The sequence below is a fragment of the Medicago sativa genome, chromosome 4 (genome assembly GCF_051527215.1).
Source record: "Medicago sativa cultivar Bolivia chromosome 4, Bolivia_mono, whole genome shotgun sequence".
Taxonomy (NCBI): domain Eukaryota; kingdom Viridiplantae; phylum Streptophyta; class Magnoliopsida; order Fabales; family Fabaceae; genus Medicago; species Medicago sativa.
The window spans coordinates 29664142-29685120 of record NC_140752.1 but is presented as its reverse complement, the minus strand read 5'-3'; the positions used below and the strand labels follow the sequence as shown (position 1 = coordinate 29685120).

The window sequence follows — 20979 nt, the reverse complement described above, 5'->3', positions numbered from 1 at the left end:
AGTAAAAAAAAGACCAAATACTTCTTTTTTTTCTTAAAGAGAAAAAAAAAGACCAAATATATTACAAAAAAAAAGACCAAATATTTTGGTCCATTAAGTTCGATAAAAATATCGGGTTTGTATTTAAGTTTTTTAAGTTTCTTTTTTTGAAGAAGTTTTTTAAGTTTCAAATGGCTCTTTTAAATTGTTAATTTAATATACCGATATATTAAATTGTTAATTTAATATACCGATATTCTTTTAAAGACCTATTTAAATCATAAAAACTTACAAAACTTGAAGAACTAACCTAGTATTTTTGTCAAACTTAAAAGACGAAAATATATATTTTACCTAAAAAAAATCTTCCAAATTCAGATTTTACCTAAGCAGGACGTTGAATTGAGAAAATAGTTTTACACTAACAAAGTTGGACAAACTTGCACGGTCGGTGTGAAAGAATTTTACACTGTCAATGTATAACATAACCATCAAACTCCACAAAAAAAACATTGATTTAGACCGCTCCCTCTTCTTCCCTTCAAATTTTAAACACACTCTCTTTGTTTTCTCTCTTTGATTTCAAGAAGAAGAAGCTTCAAGAAACGAACAACCACGGCGGAAGAAGAGAACAACAACGACGCCATTGACAGACTAAGCAATCTACCAGACTCCATACTCTGCCACATCCTCTCCTTCCTCCCAACCAAAACCACCATCCAAAAAACCCCTCTCATCTCCCGCCGTTATCGCAACCTCTGGAAAACTCTCCAAACCTTCGATTTCGACGACGAGTATGAATTCAATGGCAAAACTGAAGACGAGAACACCGAGCATTTCATGTTCTTCTCAATCTTCGTTAACGCCGTCCTCGCTCAACGTGAGTCTCGACGCATTCGTAAGTTCCGTCTTTCTTGCTGTCATTTCCATGAGGACGTGTTCTACACCTCCTCCATTGATACGTGGGTACGTACCGCCATTGGACCATACCTTGAAGAATTTTATATCAGTTTATGTAATTACGATGATGGCTTCAACCTCCCTCTCACACTCCTCTCTTGCTCTAACCTCGTCTTTCTCCGGTAAAGATTCTTTCCCTTATTGTTGTTTAGGGTTATGTAAAATATTCTATTTTCGAGTAATAGTCGTTTTGGACCTCGAATGTGTGTAATTGAATGTGTAACGAGTAATCATAATAGTCCTTGTGCACAGTCAAAAGAGTCTTGATGTTAAATTGTTCTGTTAATATTATTGTATCAGTCCTTCGATATACTTCAATATGATAATATTATCGTATCTGTCCTTCAATATACTTACTAACTTATGGTCATGTTAATCCTATTAATACTTACCCCCCGTTTGGAATGAACTTATCTTGAGTTTATGAAAAATAGCTTATGCAAATAAATAAAATTTTATATGAATTCATAAGTTCTCACTAACCAAAACTTTATCTTCATAAGTTGTTTTTTTCATAGACTACCTTAAGAAGCTCGTGAATAATAAATAAAAGCTTAATTATTTGCATAAGCTCAAAATAAAGTTAATCCAAACGGGCCATTGTTGTCGTATCAATCTTGTTGTCACAATTAGGGACTCTTTTGAAATTTTGATACATTGAGGGATTATTGTGGCCTCGTTACACATTCAGGGACTAAACTGACTATTACCTGTTCAAGGCCAAATACATGTAAGTATCAGATGGAACAATACATGACAAAACAGTGCACGACTAAATAGAATTGCGCCGGAGAGAGATAATTTTTAATGTTGAATAATGAAAATGGTATTTTGGTATTTTTGATAGTCTATATTGTGACAAAAAGTTGTCCCAGGTTTAGTGAGAGACAAGAATTCCTGTTTTTATCGAGTCTGGTCTCATGACATAAAACAGGGTACCAAAAAAGTTGTCAAGTTCGGTCCCTGTTTTTTTGCAAATCAAACACACCTTTTGTGTTGCAATGATGATGATATGACATTCTTGTAATGTAATGTAATGCCTTAATGTTTGGGTGCAATGATGATAACATAACATTCATGTAATGTGCTTGTTCAAAACGAAACATTTACGTAAATAGTATTTATGTAATGTACCTTAGTTTTTGTGGTTTCATTTTGTTGCAATGATGATGACATAACATTCATACTATGTAATGTACCTCAGTCTTTGCGGTTTCATTTTGTTCCAATTGAAAGACTCTTCGGAGGTTTGCTTACCGTCATTGAAAGGGCTGCAACTAATAGTGGGCGATGGATCGGATGCAAATTCTGTGAATATCCTTCTCTCTGGCTGCCCCATTCTCGAAGATCTGGAACTTTCCTTTTGTCACTATTCTTTCGCCAAGCTTCGGGTGCAAGCTTCCTTATTGAAGAGGTTGGAAATCATTTTTGCGTATGAGGCTGGAGGTTGCGTTGAGATAGACGCGCCGGGTCTTAAATACCTAAGCCTGTCTAATGGCACTGCTTTTGGGAACCTGCACAACGTGAAAGAAGCATATCTTGCTGAGTTTTCCACTCCTGAAAGTGAATCTGTTTACCGTTTACTCAATCTTCTCCGAGCTCTCTCTGGAATTAAACATCTAATGCTGCATTATTACTTAACAGAGGTGACCGAATTTTTTTCTATATTTATATATTTTAATTATATATATGTACTGTTGACTAATTTTACATAATCACTTGCTGTTGTGTGTGTACAAGCAGAAGCTATTAGATGCCCCTTTTTTTAGATTTTCCAGAATTTTGCTATCTGCTTCATCTAGATATTGGTCTTCCCTCTTTCAACATGGTTATTGTGTTCAACATGCTTCAGAAATGTCCCATGCTACAAACTCTCATAATTATCCAATGCATGGTTTGTCCAGTTCAACTAAAGCTTTGGTGTATGCTGTCCTTTAAGTTTGGTTCTAATGTGAGCTGTCTCTTGTTTCCAACAGGAACCAGAACCAGTCATTGATGATTCAATTTCATATGGATGGGTGGCGAAGCTTAAAACTGTTGCTAAGTGTCTCAAATCACCTTTATATGAATGGCTGGTTAAGCCTAATAGTGTTCCTAAGTGTCTTGCATCACACTTGACCTTTATTCACTATAAAGGTTTTCAAGGAAATAGATACGAGCTGGAATTTATTCGCTATGTTTTGCAAAATGGACTTCTTTTGAAGACGATGGTTATTAATGGAATTTATCTGCTGGACCGACCGGAGGAGTGGGTGGAATTCATTTCTAATCTGCCAAGAGGATCTGTCACGTGTCAACTTCAATTTCACTGAGATGTATCACGAAAAGGTGCGAGCTTTCACCTTGTTTATTCTATGTAGCTTTCTGAATCAGAAACATGCTTAGCATGCACTATTACATGTCCCTTCTTTTTACATGCATTCCACCACATTTTCAACTATATTACCCCTTTGGGGGTAGAAGCTATATAGTTTTTGTAGGCAGTTTATTTAATTATCAGTAGTGATGCTATTTATCCTGAAAAAACACCTCACCAAGGAATAGCGAATGAAAGAGAAGCATTGGATCTTGAAATTGTTAGAGTACGTTGGGTAGTTGGAAATAAAAAAAAAATCCCGCTGCAGTTACATCTATCATGAGAAAAGTTTCCGTGACACGTAGCATTTCCCTATTAGCAATTGTTTTATGTGCAGTAACTCCTATGTAACTGTTGTAGGAAGTTAGAATATGCGTAATTGACCGCAAAAATGAAGGCATTATTTGATGGGAAAGAAGTTCAAATGGGCTTTAAATTTATGGGACTCTTACCCTAAAAAAAATATTATGAGAATGGATTTTGAAATCAAATACAAACCAAGGTGTGATAGTAAAGCTGATGATGATGCACTAGCTAGAAGGATGACTTAGACACCTATTTCAGCAGTACATTTTTCCAATTTAGACGAGTGAGAAGATGATGGTCAGGGTGATAGTAAATTACGAGTGATTATTCATGACCTGATCTAGGACTCAATTTCACATCGAGGATTTTTCTTTTAAAATAGAAAGTTTGTTTCACATTTTGACAATAGGAAGCTATTCTTGATTTTTTAAGACTTACAAAAGGATAGCATCCCTGGTATATTAGGATCAAACTTTGTCTCTAGTGGGTCTCCTCCACCAGCTACTACCGATTCCAATTCAGGTTTGGGATGGTACCATAACAGTGGTAGTGGATAGACTTATTAAGTATGCTCGGTTCATTCCCTTTGGCTAGCCTTTTACATCACAAGATGTAGCAAAAGCTTTCTTGGAAGAAGTGGTTACTGTATCAGATAGGGATAAAAAATTCTGAGACACTAGTGGACTAAATTATTTTTAACAGTAGGAACGAAACTTAATTTGGTTCTGCATACGATCCGCACTTTGATAGTCAAACAGAGGTGGTGAATCGATGCGAAAACTTATTTAAGGGTGTTCAACTAGTTCTAAATCGGAACAGTGGGTCAAATGGTTATGTTGGACCGAATTCTGGTTCAATACAAATTATACCACCATTCAAAGCTCCCTTTATGGCTTTACATCTTAGAGATACCCTCAACTTCTTAAGGTAACAACCATCCCTTCTTAAGGCTTTACATTAGTTTTATTTCCAACTAGTTCTAACACCATGTTGGCAATATTGGAGGCGGCCATGCATATTTGAAGATTAGCCTTCCAATAATTTTCCTAACATTCCTATAAAAGATTACCATATGAATAATGAGTAGCAGCTAATTGCCTAGCACATATGATTTGTTTTTTTTTTTTTTTTCAATTGTTGCATGTTATCAATCACTGTTACTGTTGATCTATAACTTCTGTTGTTGGTAATTCGCTATTAATAGCAATTTCTGAATGATTTACATAGTGGGAGCAAAATGCATGTTCACAATATATAATTTTCATCTCAGCAAGTTAACAAGTCTGTGGCAGTGCAGTGGCAGCCAGTATGTTTTTTTTTGGTAGTCACTGCAGTAAGAGGTACTAGAACTTGGTATTGTCACGAAGCAATATCAGCTTCAATAATTGAGAAATAAAGACGAGTATTTATGTGACTATGCCAGCAATTGAGAAATTTGTATATGCATTTCTAATATATGCATTTCTAATATATTGATGAGCTTGATGCATCTGAAATAGACATATCTGAGTTATGTGGTAATTTTATATAGCATGCTTAAAAAGATCATAAGACATACCAAAGACTGGATACAATCTTTTTCTTTGATTATCAAGTTTGCTGCAGTCTAGTACCTCTAAGCAAGTTCAATTTCAAATTAGTCAATATGACAAATTTTAAATCTATACATTGTTAATATGAATGAGTGAGTATGTTTTGTCTAATGTTGCTTTTCCTTCTATATATGAGTAATTTGATTTTGAAATTGTCTCTAATTAATCATGCTAAAAATTTAACAGCAGAAAAGAAGACACATGGGGAGCCAGACTGATAAAGAGGATACTTAAGAAGCATAGAAGAGATTATGGGTCCGTTTGTTCCAGATTTTTTCCAAAAAGAATCTATTTTTTCCCTTAAAAAAATTACTTTTTTCATTTTTAAGTGTTTGTTTAGGATTTTTAGAAAAATCATTTTATCAAAAAAATCTATTTTGACCCTAAAATGAAAAGCTATTAGGATTAGCTTTTCTCAAAATCTATTTTTTTCAACAAGGAGATAACACATGTACATGTTAGAACTCATTTTTTTTTTTAAATGGATTTTTACGAATAGGAGGCAAACACAAATAACTTTAGATTTTTTTTTAAAATCTCTAAAAAAAAAATCTTTAGATTCTTTTGCCACAAAATTTAATTTTTTTTAAAGCTGAAACAAACGCACGCTATAAAGGTAGAAAGACTCAAAATACTTGGCTACTGGTTGAATCATTTGTTGTTGATTGATTGGGTTTAAGAGTTTGAAGTTCAATATTTTTTTTGTTGTAGAAAATATTTCATTTTGTAAAGTGTATGGGAAAACAAAACAATTAATACACAACAATATTAGTCAAACGGTTAAATGCAAAATTACAAAATTTGTCCTTTAACTTAATTTCATTTAACACTTTCGTCTTTTATTTTTTATGTTATAATTTAGTACTACTTTCGTCTTTATCTTTTTCATTTTCCGATTTAGTTATTTATGTTATAAAATGTAAACATTGTTATCATTTTTTATCTAGACAAAATAAAAAAATTCATCAAACTCATAAAATAACTCAAATCTTCATCATACAAACATAGAAACTCAAATTTCATTGAAGAAATCTCGTAAAAAATCATATCAATGTTTACATTTTATAACATATAGGATTAAATCGGGAAAAGAAAAAGATAAAGTGCTAAAGTGTTATCTGATTGTAACATGAAGGATTAAATCGGGAAAAAAAAAAGATAACGGACGAAAGTGTTGCCTGAAATTGAGTTAAGGGTCAAATTGTGTAATTTTGTCTAATATAAATGTATTTATGGATCATTGATTAAATAATAAAATGTGTTCAATTCTTGACAATTTGTATCATGTCTCTTTAAATTTATAAATACTCAAAAGGTTATAAAACAAAAAGTGGTCACGTGCCAAGACCCCCATTACATATAAATGCCTAAACAAGGTAATGGTTTCAACCACAAAAAATGATAAGAGAAAACAAAGCTAGGACGATTCGCTTTTAGCCACCAGTAAGATTGAAGCATAATTTTGTTGAGTAATTGATCAAGAGTGGCATTCTTTTGGTTAAAGACCCAAGCGTTTCTTTCGATCCAAATCACCCACACACAAGAAAGTCATATGAGGTTAAAAGCTGAGTGAATACTTTTGGAAAACCCGTCTAAGGTGTCAAATTGATGTAAATGGTCCAACACATGTTCTGGAAACACTACGTGGAAACTAAACCAGTTAGAGATACCGTACCAAAGTTTCCCAAAAAAATCACAAGAGAGAAATAGATGCGCTGCGTCCTCCATCATGCTGCAACCACTTGTGCAAAGCTGAGCATTTGGTTGAAGGACCTGTCTTTTAATTAAATAATTGTTGGTAACTGGTTCCGAAACAGACGTCAAGCAAAGAGGCTGACTTTGAGGGGCACCTCTTTGTTTTAAAATTCGGTTACATGAACAACGGCAACATTATTGTTGACTATTGACAACAAATGATTATAAGTAATTGTGACATTATATTTGTTAGTAACATGTAAGTGCTGATGTAAGATTTTTACATGTCATATAACTATATACACGCGAGTATAATATAGGATCGTTTCCACAGTGAGTTGCTTTAATCATAAGCGTTTTCACAATAGTTCACATTAAGGGTTTGGGTATAAATTGTTTGTTTGTAAAACTATTTTCCTAATCGACATAAAAGTAAAATGAGAAGAGATAGAACTATTTCGCTTGCGGTTAGAGATATCAACCAAGCGTAACAGCAACAATCTCTCGATCGATTAACAGATTCTAGCTTTATAACCAATATTATCACAATCATTTCTACAATATCCTTCGTGTCCAAAGTGATATCGTTATTTCTAAAGTATCGTTTAAACATTCGTGTCCAAACATTTAAAAGATAACAAAGTCGATCGGATAACTTAATCGACGATTTCCCAACCGATTAAATGTCCGAAAGCATTAAGTTCTTGATTAAAAGCGATTATCAAAGATTAACAAACATGTCAAGCGTGATAACATAAGATAGATTGTTATTCTAGTTCTAGATTCAAGAGTTCATGTCCAAATTATCTTGAATCTCTTTGAAAGCATTAAAAGCAAGAATAACAACAATATTGAATCATTAAGCTAGAACCATGTATTAAAAGACCAAAAAGATTACATAATAGCTTGTTTGATTACCTCAATACTACAAGAGTAGATGATAGTTACACATGTCTATGTAAACTATGCAAAGGATGAAGGAAAGATGAAGATTCCATGCCAAGATCCTTGATGTCTCAATGAATCTAGGGTTGAATCTACTCCTAAACCACTTGCTTTGTGTTTCTCTCTTAAGAAATAGTTCTAACCTCTCTCTAGAAATGCAGAAAATATTTAATAAAATAGTGAATAGTTCTAAAGAGAGGGAAAAATTCTATTTAAAGGGGCAGCATTCGTGTTGCACGCTTAAGCGTGCTGAGGACGCTTAAGCGTGCTGCCCAAAATATCTTTTAAGAACCAATTGGATGCTTCCACGTAAGCTGTGAAAATATCTTCTGGCTGAAGCAGATGAGCACGCTTAAGCATGCTAAAAGCGTGCAGAAAGCGTGCAACGTCGGTTTGTCTCTGGAACATGTACGCTTAAAATAGAATGGGTCCTGAGAGCGTGCAGAATGGGTCCTGAGGTCGCTTAAGCGTGCTGTCTGAATCTGGGAAGCGTGCCAACAACGTCCTAAAAGCGTGCAAGAAGGTGCTCTCGGCATTTTGGACGCTTAAGCGAGCTGAGGTCGCTTAAGCGTCCTACCTTTGGTGCAAAAACTTCTTTCTTGTTCCTTGCTTGTCATTTCCTGCATAAGTTTGGTAGAATGAGGCAAGTAAAGGATAAATGGTATAAAACACAACAATTAGTAGCTTTTCCTTGGATAACTTGCATAACAAGTCACCAAAATGCCTCTTTTAACACATGAAAAATAATACTTTTGAGCACTTATCAAGTGCCAAATCCACTTGTAAGAAATATGAGGCTGTAAAACAATATTAGTTAAAAAATCACTACACTTCCGCACCTTCTTCTCTTCCCAAGATAATAATCGGCGCCTCCACTTTCCAAGCCTCACCATCCTCCCCCCACCCAAGCGAATACATTTCAACCACCGTTGCCATTTTGTTAATAGCAAAATCAAAAAGGCGACTAAAACTATTCTTCAAAACCATGTCATCAATCTAAGGATCCCACAAGAATAAAGTTTGGACACCATCACCTACTTTCCGTCCAATATTATCATCGAACCAACGACCACCTCTTATATCAGGCGCATTCTTAATATCTATCAAGTTGTTCCACCAAACAAAATTAAACCTTCCCTCCTTGGCAATAATACCTCCAACCTCCCCATAGATGCTAAGACTTTATACCACAAATACTTGGGATTACAAATCAAGCCAAGATGGTATATTTGAAAATTGTTTTTTCTCACTTTTTTTTTTTAAAAAAAATATGAAAAATACGTTTGTACCTACAACAGTAGTTAACTACCGTTCGATCTTTCTGGCAGTAGTTACGTACCGTTCAACATACACAACATAAAAAATAAAATAAATAACTCTAACGATAGTTAATTACATTGGAGTCACCTTGATGCTCCAATTCTCTGTACACATGTGAAAAATATAAAATTAAATAAAAAATCAAAACAGTAAATTACACTCCAACTTTTTATTGTGCTTTGATTTTGATAAGATTCTTTAATTAGATTCTTTTTATAAACATAAAACAAATATGCTAACTGGCACGAGCATTTACTCAAACCTGTATAGAAAGAGTAACAAATATGCTAACTTCTTAATAGCCCAAAACAATTTCGTCAACAGAGAAAGCAAAAAAAAAAAAAAAAAGATGGTAAAACACTGTAAACCATCCAAGACTTTCTCCATCTCCATTAACAAATAGCGAGAAACTCTACACAGGAACATAGTGCATCATGGTGGCCCATGAAAAAAATCAATTTTTATTTTTTATTTTTATGGTAGTTAATTATCATTAGAGTTTGTCCCATGAGCATTAGCTAGGACAATACATTATTATATGCAGGGGGCTGGGATTCGAACCCCGGACACCCTACTTATTCATATTATAAGAAATTATCGTTAGAGTTTTGTTTTAAAGTTTTATACGTGTGAACGGTAGTAAAGATAGAAAGGTAATTAACCATAAAAATGTGTTTTTCACGTGCTTTTAAGAAGAAACAAAACACATATATTTTACACCTTGCTGCATTTTACACCTTAGTGCATAAACCATTAGAAGAGGCTTCTCTTAAACCTTCCCTTTAAAGTTCAAACACACTATTTGTTTTCTCTTCGATTTCAAGAAGGAGGATCAAGAAACGAAACAATCATGGCTGAAGAAGAAAACAACGACGACGCCATTGACAGACTAAGCAATCTACCAAACCCCTTACTCCGCCACATCCTCTCCTTCCTCCCTACCAAAACCACCATCCAAACAACCTCCCTCATCTCCCGCCATTATCGCAACCTCTGGAAGACTCTCCAAACCTTCGATTTCGACGGCCAATCCGAAGACAAGCACACCGAACGTTTCATGTTCTTCTCCATCTTCGTCAACACCGTCCTCGCTCTACGTGAGTCTCGATGCATTCGTAAGTTCCGACTTTCTTGTTGCCATGTCCGTAAAGACGTGTTCTATACATCTTCGATTGATACATGGGTACATACCGCCATTGGACCAGACCTTGAAGAATTGCATCTCACTTTACGGAATTTACGAAATTTCGATGATCTCTTCAACCTCCCACTCGCACTCCTCACTTGCTCTAACCTGGTCTTTCTCCGGTAAAACTTCCTTCCCTTATTGTTGTTTAGGGTTATGTAAAAAAATATTCATTTTTTTTTTAGAGTAATAGTCGTTTTGGACCTCGAATGTGTAATTAAATGTGTAATCAGTATTCATAATATTTGCTGTATCGAAATTCAAAAATAGTCGATATGCACTCTGCTAGTCAAAAGAGTCTCAGACGAGTTAAAATGTTCTGTTAATAATGTTGTATCAGTCCTTCAATACACTTACTTACACAGTCATATTAATCCTATAAATACTTATTGTCATTTCAATCTTATTGTCACAATTAGGGACTACAGTGATATGTTCAGGGATTACCGTGGCTACTCGTTACACATTCGACTAAAATGACTATTACTTGTTAATTTTTCATATTCATTTAGTATCCAACATATCTAAGTTATAATATAGACCAAATACATGGAAGTATTAGATGGAACAATACACCACAGAACAATTAGAATTACGTTGGAGAGACATAATTTTTAATGTTGAAAAATGAAAATGGTATTTTGGTATTTTTTATAGTCTATATTGTGACAAAAAGTTGTCTCAGGTTTAGCGAGACAAGAATTCATGTTTTTATCCTGTCTGGTCTCATGACATAAAACAGGGTACCAAAAAAGTTGTCAAGTTCGGTCCGTTTTTTTCCAAATCAAAAACATCTTTTGTGTTGCAATGATGATGACCTAACATTCATGTAATGTAATGCAATGCCTTAATCTATGGGTTGCAATGATGATAACATAACATTCATGTAACGTGCCTTTAGTTTTTGTGGTTCCATTTTGTTGCAATGATGATGACAGAACACTCATATAATGTAATGTATTCCAGTCTTTGCGGTTCCATTTTGTTGCAATTGAAAGACTCTTCGGAGGTTAGCTTACCGTCATTGAAGGTGCTGCAACTATTTGTGGCCAATGGATCGGATGCAAATTCTGTGAATTTCCTTCTCTCTGGCTGCCCCATTCTCGAAAATCTGGAACTTTCCTTTTGTCATGATTCTTTCACCAGGCTTCGGGTGCAATCTTCCTTATTGAAGAGGTTGGAAATCACTTTTGAGAATGAGGCTGGAGGTTGCGTTGAGATAGACACGCCGGGTCTCAAATACCTAAGCCTGACCAAAATCAAATTTAGCAATGCCAGTGCTTTTGGAAACCTGTGCAACGTGAAAGAAGCATATCTTGCTGAATTTCCCATTCTTGAAAGTCAATCTGTTTACCCTTTATTCAATCTCTTCCGAGCTCTCTCTGGAATTAAATATCTAACGCTGGATCAATACTTAATAGAGGTGACCGAAAAGTTTTCTATATTTTTATGTTTTAATTATATATGTACTGTTTACTAATATTACATAATCACTTGCTGTTTTGTGTGTACAAGCAGAGGCTATTAGATGACCCATATTTAGAGTTTCCAGAATTTTGCTATCTGCTTCATCTAGATGTTGGTCTTCCCTGTTTCAACATGATTTTTCTGTTCGACATGCTTCGAAAATGTCCCATGCTACAAACTTTCATAATTCTCCAATGCAAGGTTTGTCCAGTTCAACTAAAGCTTTGGTTCATGTTGTCTTTAACTTTGGTTCTAATGTGAGCTGTCCCTTGTTTCCAACAGGAACCAGAACCAGTCATTGATGATTCAATTTCATATGGATGGGTGGCGAAGCTTAAAACTGTTTATAAGTGTCTCAAATCACCTTTATATGAATGGCTGGTTAAGCCTAATAGTGTTCCTAAGTGTCTTGCATCACACTTGACCTTTATTCACTATAAAGGTTTTCAAGGAAATAGACACGAGCTGGAATTTATTCGCTATGTTTTGCAAAATGGACTTCTTTTGAAGACGATGGTTATTAATGGAATTTATCTGCTGGACCGACCGGAGGAGTGGGTGGAATTCATTTCTAATCTGCCAAGAGGATCTGTCACGTGTCAACTTCAATTTCACTGAGATGTATCACGAAAAGGTGCGAGCTTTCACCTTGTTTATTCTATGTAGCTTTCTGAATCAGAAACATGCTTAGCATGCACTATTACATGTCCCTTCTTTTTACATGCATTCCACCACATTTTCAACTATATTACCCCTTGGGGGTAGAAGCTATATAGTTTTTGTAGGCAGTTTATTTAATTATCAGTAGTGATGCTATTTATCCTGAAAAAACACCTCACCAAGGAATAGCGAATGAAAGAGAAGCGTTGGATCTTGAAATTGTTAGAGTACGTTGGGTAGTTGGAAATAAAAAAAAATAATCACGGTGCAGTTACATCTATCATGAGAAAAGTTTCCGTGACACGTAGCATTTCCCTATTAGCAATTGTTTTATGTTTAGTAACTATGTAACTGTTGTAGGAAGTTAGAATATGAGTAATTGACCGCAAAAATGAAGGCATTATTTGATGGGAAAGAAGTTCAAATGGGCTTTAAATTTATGAGACTCTTACCCTAAAAAAAATATTATGAGAATGGATTTTGAAATCAAATACAAACCAAGGTGTGATAGTAAAGCTGATGATGATGCACTAGCTAGAAGGATGACTTAGACACCTATTTCAGCAGTACATTTTTCCAATTTAGACGAGTGAGAAGATGATGGTCAGGGTGATAGTAAATTACGAGTGATTATTCATGACCTGATCTAGGACTCAATTTCACATCGAGGATTTTTCTTTTAAAATAGAAAGTTTGTTTCACATTTTGACAATAGGAAGCTATTCTTGATTTTTTAAGACTTACAAAAGGATAGCATCCCTGGTATATTAGGATCAAACTTTGTCTCTAGTGGGTCTCCTCCACCAGCTACTACCGATTTCAACTCAGGTTTGGGATGGTACCATAACAGTGGTAGTGGATAGACTTATTAAGTATGCTCGGTACATTCTCCTTGGCTAGCCTTTTACATCACAAGATGTAGCAAAAGCTTTCTTGAAAGAAGTGGTTACTGTATCAGATAGGGATAAAAAATTCTAAGACACTACTGGACTAAATTATTTTTAACCGAACGAAACTTAATTTAGCTCTGCATACGATCTTCACTTTGTTAGTCAAACAGAGGTGGTGAATCGATGCGGAAACTTATTTAAGGGTGTTCAACTAGTTCTAACTAGTTCTAAATCGGAACAGTGGATCGAATGGTTATGTTGGACTGAATTCTGGTTCAATACAAATTATACCAGCATTCAAAGCCCCCTTTAAGGCTTTACATCTTAGAGATACCCTCAACTTCTTAAGGTAACAACCATCCCTTCTTAAGGCTTTACATTAGTTTTATTTCCATCTAGTTCTAACACCATGTTGGCAATATTGGAGGCGGCCATGCATATTTGAAGATTAGCCTTCCAATAATTTTCCTAACATTCCTATAAAAGATTACCATATGAATAATGAGTAGCAGCTAATTGCCTAGCACATATGATTTGTTTTTTTTTTTTTTTTCAATTGTTGCATGTTATCAATCACTGTTACTGTTGATCTATAACTTCTGTTGTTGGTAATTGGCTATTAATAGCAATTTCTGAATGATTTACATAGTGGGAGAAAAATGCATGTTCACAATATATAATTTTCATCTCAGCAAGTTAACAAGTCTGTGGCAGTGCAGTGGCAGCCAGTATGTTTTTTTTTGGTAGTCACTGCAGTAAGAGGTACTAGAACTTGGTATTGTCACGAAGCAATATCAGCTTCAATAATTGAGAAATAAAGACGAGTATTTATGTGACTATGCCAGCAATTGAGAAATTTGTATATGCATTTCTAATATATGCATTTCTAATATATTGATGAGCTTGATGCATCTGAAATAGACATATCTGAGTTATGTGGTAATTTTATATAGCATGCTTAAAAAGATCATAAGACATACCAAAGACTGGATACAATCTTTTTCTTTGAGAATCAAGTTTGCTGTATTCTAGTACCTCTAAGCAAGTTCAATTTCAAATTAGTCAATATGACAAATTTTAAATCTATACATTGTTAATATGAATGAGTATGTTTTGTCTAATGTTGCTTTTCCTTCTATGTATGAGTAATTTGATTTTGAAATTGTCTCTAATTAATCATGCTAAAAATTTAACAGCAGAAAAGAAGACACATGGGGAGCCAGACTGATAAAGAGGATACTTTAGAAGCATAGAAGAGATTATAAAGGTAGAAAGACTCAAAATACTTGGCTACTGGTTGAAACATTGTTGTTGATTGATTGGGTTTAGAAGAGTTTGAAGTTCAATATTTTTTTTTTTGTTGTAGAAAATATTTCATTTTGTAAAGTGTATGGGAAAACAAAACAATTGATGCACAACAATATTAGTCAAACGGTTAAAATGGCCAAACTTTATTTACATGAACAATCTGTGTTACAAGTTGCTGACTGTCTACCCAGAAAAAAACCTCCTTACATCATATTTATTAAAGTCAAATTTATAAATATTTGAAAACTAATTATTTTTCATTATTTATTAGGAGTATATTCTCACTTAAGTCACGATAGAAAATGCTATGTAAGAAAGGTTCTAACCCTAGATCGGAGAGATATCTATGGTCCGCACGCTTTAAATATGATTTTTTTTTATTCTCACTTAAGTCACGATAGAAAATGCTATGTAAGAAAGGTTCTAACCCTAGATCGGAGAGATATCTATGATCCGACACGCTTTAAATAGGATTTTTTTTTTTGAAGAATCTATGAGAAACCAATCAAGAAAATATTATGTAAGCAATTTTTTCCATTCGTTAGCATAAAATTGAGTACATTCAATTTGTATTTTTTTTAAATTAGTTTTTATGTTGTGTCTAACATTTTGTTATAATAAGCATTATTATTATGTTAATATAAACGCTAAATTACAAAATTTGTCCTTTAACTTAATTTCATTTAACACTTTCGTCTTTTATTTTTTATGTTATAATTTAGGCAAAATTACACTCCAACACTCCAAGACCATTAGGCATTCAAAACCCAAAAGCAACAATAAGCTCCAAATTTGTAATCCAGATATCTCTCTCTCCCACAAAGGCAAAGTGGCAGTAAGACAAAGTGACGATAAGAATTTGAGTTTGTTTAATTGAGAGAAGTGGGTTGATAGATGGTGGTGAGGTACGTGTGGAAGAACTGAATTGGTGTAGGTTGTATAAGAGGTTGGGATTGTGATTCATTTTCTGCAGCACAAATCTGATATAGAAAAACAGAAATGGTGAAGGGGATTTTATGAAGATATGTGTTTCTGGGTTTTATTAAGAAGATATGAGTTTCTTATTGAAAAATTGATTTTTGTTATGAATTTGCTGGGTTTTTGTAAAAAAAGGATAATAGTGTTGACATTTAAAAAGATAAAGGATTTAAATGGGAAAAAAATAAGATAAAGGACCAAAGCGTTACTTGAAATTAAATTATGGGACTATTAGTATAATTTTGCCTATAATTTAGTACTACTTTCGTCTTTATCTTTTCATTTTCCGATTTAGTTATTTATGTTATAAAATGTAAACATTGTTATCATTTTTTATCTAGACAAAATAAAAAAACTACATCAAACTCATAAACTAACTCAAATCTTCATCATACAAACACAGAAACACAAATTTCATTGAAGAAATCTCGTAAAAAATCATATCAATGTTTACATTTTATAACATATAAGATTAAACCGGGAAAAGAAAAAGATAAAGTGCTAAAGTGTTATCTGATTGTAACATGAAGGATTAAATTGGGAAAAAAAAAAGATAACGGACGAAAGTGTTGCTAGAAATTGAGTTAAGGGACGAATTGTGTAATTTTGTCTAATATAAATGTATTTATGGATTATTGATTAAATAATAAAACGTGTTCAATTCTTGACAATTTGTATCATGTCTCTTTAAATTTATGCAAATTTTTTTCATTTTCATTTATGTCATTTTAATAAATAAAAAATTGAAGAAGCTAAAATGGAATATATTACTGAAAGCCTGAAAAATCAGCACAAGAAATGTCAAAAAAACCAGCTAAAAAAGTATCAAGGTACATCAGAATAATCAAAGGTTATAAAACAAAAAGTGGTCAAGTGCCAAGACCCCATTACATATAAATGCCTAAACAAGGTAATGGATTCAACCACCACAAATTATAAGAGAAAACAAAGTTAGGACGATTCGCTTTTAGCCACCAGTAAGATTGAAGTATAATTTTGTTTAGTGGCCTTCTTTTGGTTAAAGACCTGAGAGTTTCTTTCGATCCAAATCACTCACACACAACAAAGTCATATGAGGTTAAAAGTTGAGTGAATACTTTTGGAAAACCCGTCTAAGGTGTCAAATTGATGTAAATGGTCTGGTCCAACACATGTTTTGGAAACACTACGTGGAAACTAAGCCAGTTAGAGGTACCGTACCAAAGTTTCCCAAAAAAATCACAAGAGAGGAATAGATGCTCTGCGTCCTCCATCATGCTGCAACCACCTGTGTAAAGCTGAGCATTTGGTTGAAGGACCTATCTTTTAATAAAATAATTGTTGGTAACTGGTTTCGAAACAGACGTCAAGCAAAGAGGCTGACTTTGAGGGGCACCTCTTTATTCCAAAACTCGGTTACATGAACAACGACAACATTATTGTTGACTATTGACATCAAATGATTATAAGCACTTGTGACATTATATTTGTTAGTCACATGTAAGTGCCAAATCCACCTGTAAGAAATATGAGGTTGTAAAACAATATTAGTTAAAAAATCACTACACTTCTGCACCTTCTTCTCCGCCGAAGATAATAATCGGCGCCTCCACGTGAAAAATATAAAATTAAATAAAAAATCAAAACAGTAAATTACACTCCAACTTTTTATTGTGCTTTGATTTTGATAAGATTCTTTAATTAGATTCTTTTTATAAACATAAAACACTGTAAACCATTTAGCCTCACTGGTTAACTGGCACGAGCATTTACTCAAACCTGTATAGAAAGAGTAACATAGTGAGAAACTCTACACTGGAACATAGTGCATCAAGGTGGTCCATGAAAAAAATCAATTTCATTTATTTTAAGGTAGTTAATTATCGTTAGAGTTTTTTTTTTTTTTTTTTAAGTTTTATATGTGTGAACGGTAGTAAAGATAGAACGGTAATTAACCATAAAAATCTGTTTTTCATGTGCTTTTAAGAAGGAAAAAAAAACATGTATATTTTACACCTTTGGTGCATAAACCATTAAAAGAGGCTTCTCTTAAACCTTTCAAACACTCTCTATTTGTTTTCTCTTTGATTTCCAGAAGAAGGATCAAGAAACGAAACAATCATGGCTGAAGAAGAAAACAACGACGACGCCATTTCCTTCATCCCAACAAAAACCATCATCCAAACAAACCCCCTCATCTCCCGCCATTATCGCAACCTCTGGAAGACTCTCCAAACCTTCGATTTCGACGGCCAATCCGAAGACAAGCACACCGAACGTTTCATGTTCTTCTCCATCTTCGTCAACACCGTCCTCGCTCTACGTGAGTCTCGATGCATTCGTAAGTTCCGACTTTCTTGTTGCCATGTCCGTAAAGACGTGTTCTATACGTCTTCGATTGATACATGGGTACGTACCGCCATTGGACCAGACCTTGAAGAATTGCATCTCACTTTACGGAATTTACGAAATTTCGATGATCTCTTCAACCTCCCACTCGCACTCCTCACTTGCTCTAACCTGGTCTTTCTCCGGTAAAACTTCCTTCCCTTATTGTTGTTTAGGGTTATGTAAAAAAATATTCATTTTTTTTAGAGTAATAGTCGTTTTGGACCTCGAATGTGTAATTAAATGTGTAATCAGTATTCATAATATTTGCTGTATCGAAATTCAAAAATAGTCGATATGCACTCTGCTAGTCAAAAGAGTCTCAGACGAGTTAAAATGTTCTGTTAATAATGTTGTATCAGTCCTTCAATACACTTACTTACACAGTCATATTAATCCTATAAATACTTATTGTCATTTCAATCTTATTGTCACAGTTAGGGACTATACTGATACGTTTAGGGATTACTGGGGGTACTTGTTACACATTCGACTAAAATGACTATTACCTCTTCATTTTTCATATTCATTTAGTATGCAACATATCTACGTTATAATATAGACCAAATACATGAAAGTATTAGATGGAACAATACACGACAAAACAGTGCAGTACTAAATAGAATTACGCCGGAGAGACATAATTTTTATGTTGAAAAAAGAAAATGGTATTTTTGTATTTTTGATAGTCTATATTGTGACAAAAAGTTGTCTCAGGTTTAGTGAGAGACAAGAATTCCTATGTTTATCCAGTCTGGTCTCATGACATAAAACAGGGTACCAAAAAAGTTGTCAAGTTCGGTCCGTTTTTTTCCAAATCAAAAACATCTTTTGTAATGCAATGATGATGACCTAACATTCATGTAATGTAATGCAATGCCTTAATCTATGGGTTGCAATGATGATAACATAACATTCATGTAACATGCCTTTAGTTTTTGTGGTTCCATTTTGTTGCAATAATGATGACATAACATTCATATAATGTAATGTACCTCAGTCTTTGCGGTTCCATTTTGTTGCAATTGAAAGACTCTTCGGAGGTTAGCTTACCGTCATTGAAGGTGCTGCAACTATTTGTTGCCAATGGATCGGATGCAAATTCTGTGAATATCCTTCTCTCTGGCTGCCCCATTCTCGAAAATCTGGAACTTTCCTTTTGTCACGGTTCTTTCACCAGGCTTCGGGTGCAATCTTCCTTATTGAAGAGGTTGGAAATCACTTTTGAGAATGAGGCTGGAGGTTGCGTCGAGATAGACACGCCGGGTCTCAAATACCTAAGCCTGACCAAAATCGAATTTAGCAATGCCAGTGCTTTTGGGAACCTGTGCAATGTGAAAGAAGCATATCTTGCTGAATTTCCCACTCTTGAAAGTCAACCTGTTTACCCTTTATTCAATCTCTTCCGAACTCTCTCTGGCATTAAACATCTAACGCTGGATCAATACTTAATAGAGGTGACCGAAAAGTTTTCTATATTTTTATGTTTTAATTATATATGTACTGTTTACTAATATTACATAATCACTTGCTGTTTTGTGTGTACAAGCAGAGGCTATTAGATGACCCATATTTAGAGTTTCCAGAATTTTGCTATCTGCTTCATCTAGATGTTGGTCTTCCCTGTTTCAACATGATTTTCCTGTTCGACATGCTTCAGAAATGTCCCATGCTACAAACTTTCATAATTCTCCAATGCATGGTTTGTCCAGTTCAACTAAAGCTTTGGTGCATGCTGTCCTTTATGTTTGGTTCTAATGCGAGCTGTCCCTTTTTTCCAACAGGATGAACCAGCCTTGTATAATTCATCTAAATATGGATGGGTGTGGAAGCCTGAAACTGTTGCTAAGTGTCTCGAATCACCTTTCTCTGAATGGCTGGTTAAGCCTGATAGTGTGCCTAAGTGTCTTGCATCGCACTTGACCTTTATTCACTATAAAGATTTTCAATGAAAGAGACACGAGCTGGAATTTATTCGCTATGTTTTGCAAAATGGACTTCTTTTGAAGACGATGGTTATTAGTGGAATTTATCTGCTGCAGCAACCGGAGGAGTGGGTGGAATTCATTTCTAATCTGCCAAGAGGATCTGCCATGTGCCAACTTCAATTTCACTGAGATGTATCACGAAAAGGTGCAAGCTTTCACCTTGTTTATTTTATGTGGCTTTCTGAATCAGAAACACGCTTTGCCTTCACTATTACCTGTCCCTTCTTTTTACATGCATTGTGTGGTGGAATACGAGTATACCATAAATCAATACCCCCTAGACTATTTAATTTCTTTGATCTAATTATTTTCTCATAACTAAATCTGAGGAAAAGAAGCTTACAAATACAATCAGGCTTGGGGGCAGAAGCTAAAGTTTTTGTAGGCAGTTTATATAATTATTAGCAAGAGTGAAAGATAAGCGTTAGATCATTGAATTGTTAGAATAAACGGGGTAGATGGTAATGAAAAACTCAAAGCTGCAGTTACACTTACACCCATCGTGATGTTGTCGTGAGAAAAGTTTTTGCGAAACATAGCATTTTCCTATTAGTAATTGTCGTATGTGCAGTAACTCCTTTGTAACTATTGTAGGAAATTAGAATATGAGTAATTGATAGCAAAAGGCATTATTTGATGGGAAGGCAGTTCAGATGGGCTTTTAAATTGACGAGAACGGATTTCGAAATCAAATACAAACCTCAGTGTGACAGTAAACCTGATGATGATGCACTAGCTAGAAGGATGACTTTCACAACCATTTCAGTAGTGCATTTTTCAAATTTAGACGAGTGGGAAGATGATGCACAGATCGTTTCACGTTTCGACAATAGGAGACCATTCTTGATAGCATCCCTAGTATATCCAACGGATATGGAAAAATATTCAACAACTGGTAACAACTTGTACAGTCTGTCAACATGACAAGGATCAAACTGTCTCTAGTAGCTAGGTCTCGGAATCCAGCTCAGGTTTGGGATGA

The 20979-nt window shown here is 34.5% G+C and overlaps 2 protein-coding genes and 1 pseudogene across 3 annotated transcripts; all 3 read left to right on the top strand.

The window, feature by feature from the left end:
- The first annotated feature begins 543 nt into the window (after nucleotides 1-543).
- LOC146927632 (F-box/FBD/LRR-repeat protein At4g26340-like) lies at nucleotides 544-5448 on the top strand (annotated as a pseudogene). Its single transcript, XR_015007953.1, has 5 exons — nucleotides 544-1061; nucleotides 2144-2585; nucleotides 2683-2833; nucleotides 2916-3267; nucleotides 5380-5448. The product of XR_015007953.1 is annotated as an F-box/FBD/LRR-repeat protein At4g26340-like (transcript).
- Nucleotides 5449-9938: 4490 nt separating this feature from the next.
- Nucleotides 9939-12440, top strand: LOC146927631 (putative FBD-associated F-box protein At5g53635). The gene is made up of 4 exons (XM_085700896.1): nucleotides 9939-10461; nucleotides 11306-11762; nucleotides 11858-12007; nucleotides 12089-12440. Exons 1-4 carry the CDS (start codon nucleotides 10004-10006, stop codon nucleotides 12422-12424), a joined length of 1401 nt encoding a protein of 466 aa, XP_085557022.1. The 5' UTR covers nucleotides 9939-10003; the 3' UTR covers nucleotides 12425-12440.
- Nucleotides 12441-17678: 5238 nt separating this feature from the next.
- Nucleotides 17679-20142, top strand: LOC146927630 (F-box/FBD/LRR-repeat protein At4g26340-like). The gene is made up of 4 exons (XM_085700895.1): nucleotides 17679-18155; nucleotides 19010-19466; nucleotides 19562-19711; nucleotides 19794-20142. The coding sequence occupies exons 1-4, from the start codon at nucleotides 17743-17745 to the stop codon at nucleotides 19959-19961; spliced, it is 1188 nt and encodes a 395-aa protein (XP_085557021.1). The 5' UTR covers nucleotides 17679-17742; the 3' UTR covers nucleotides 19962-20142.
- Nucleotides 20143-20979: the final 837 nt, after the last annotated feature.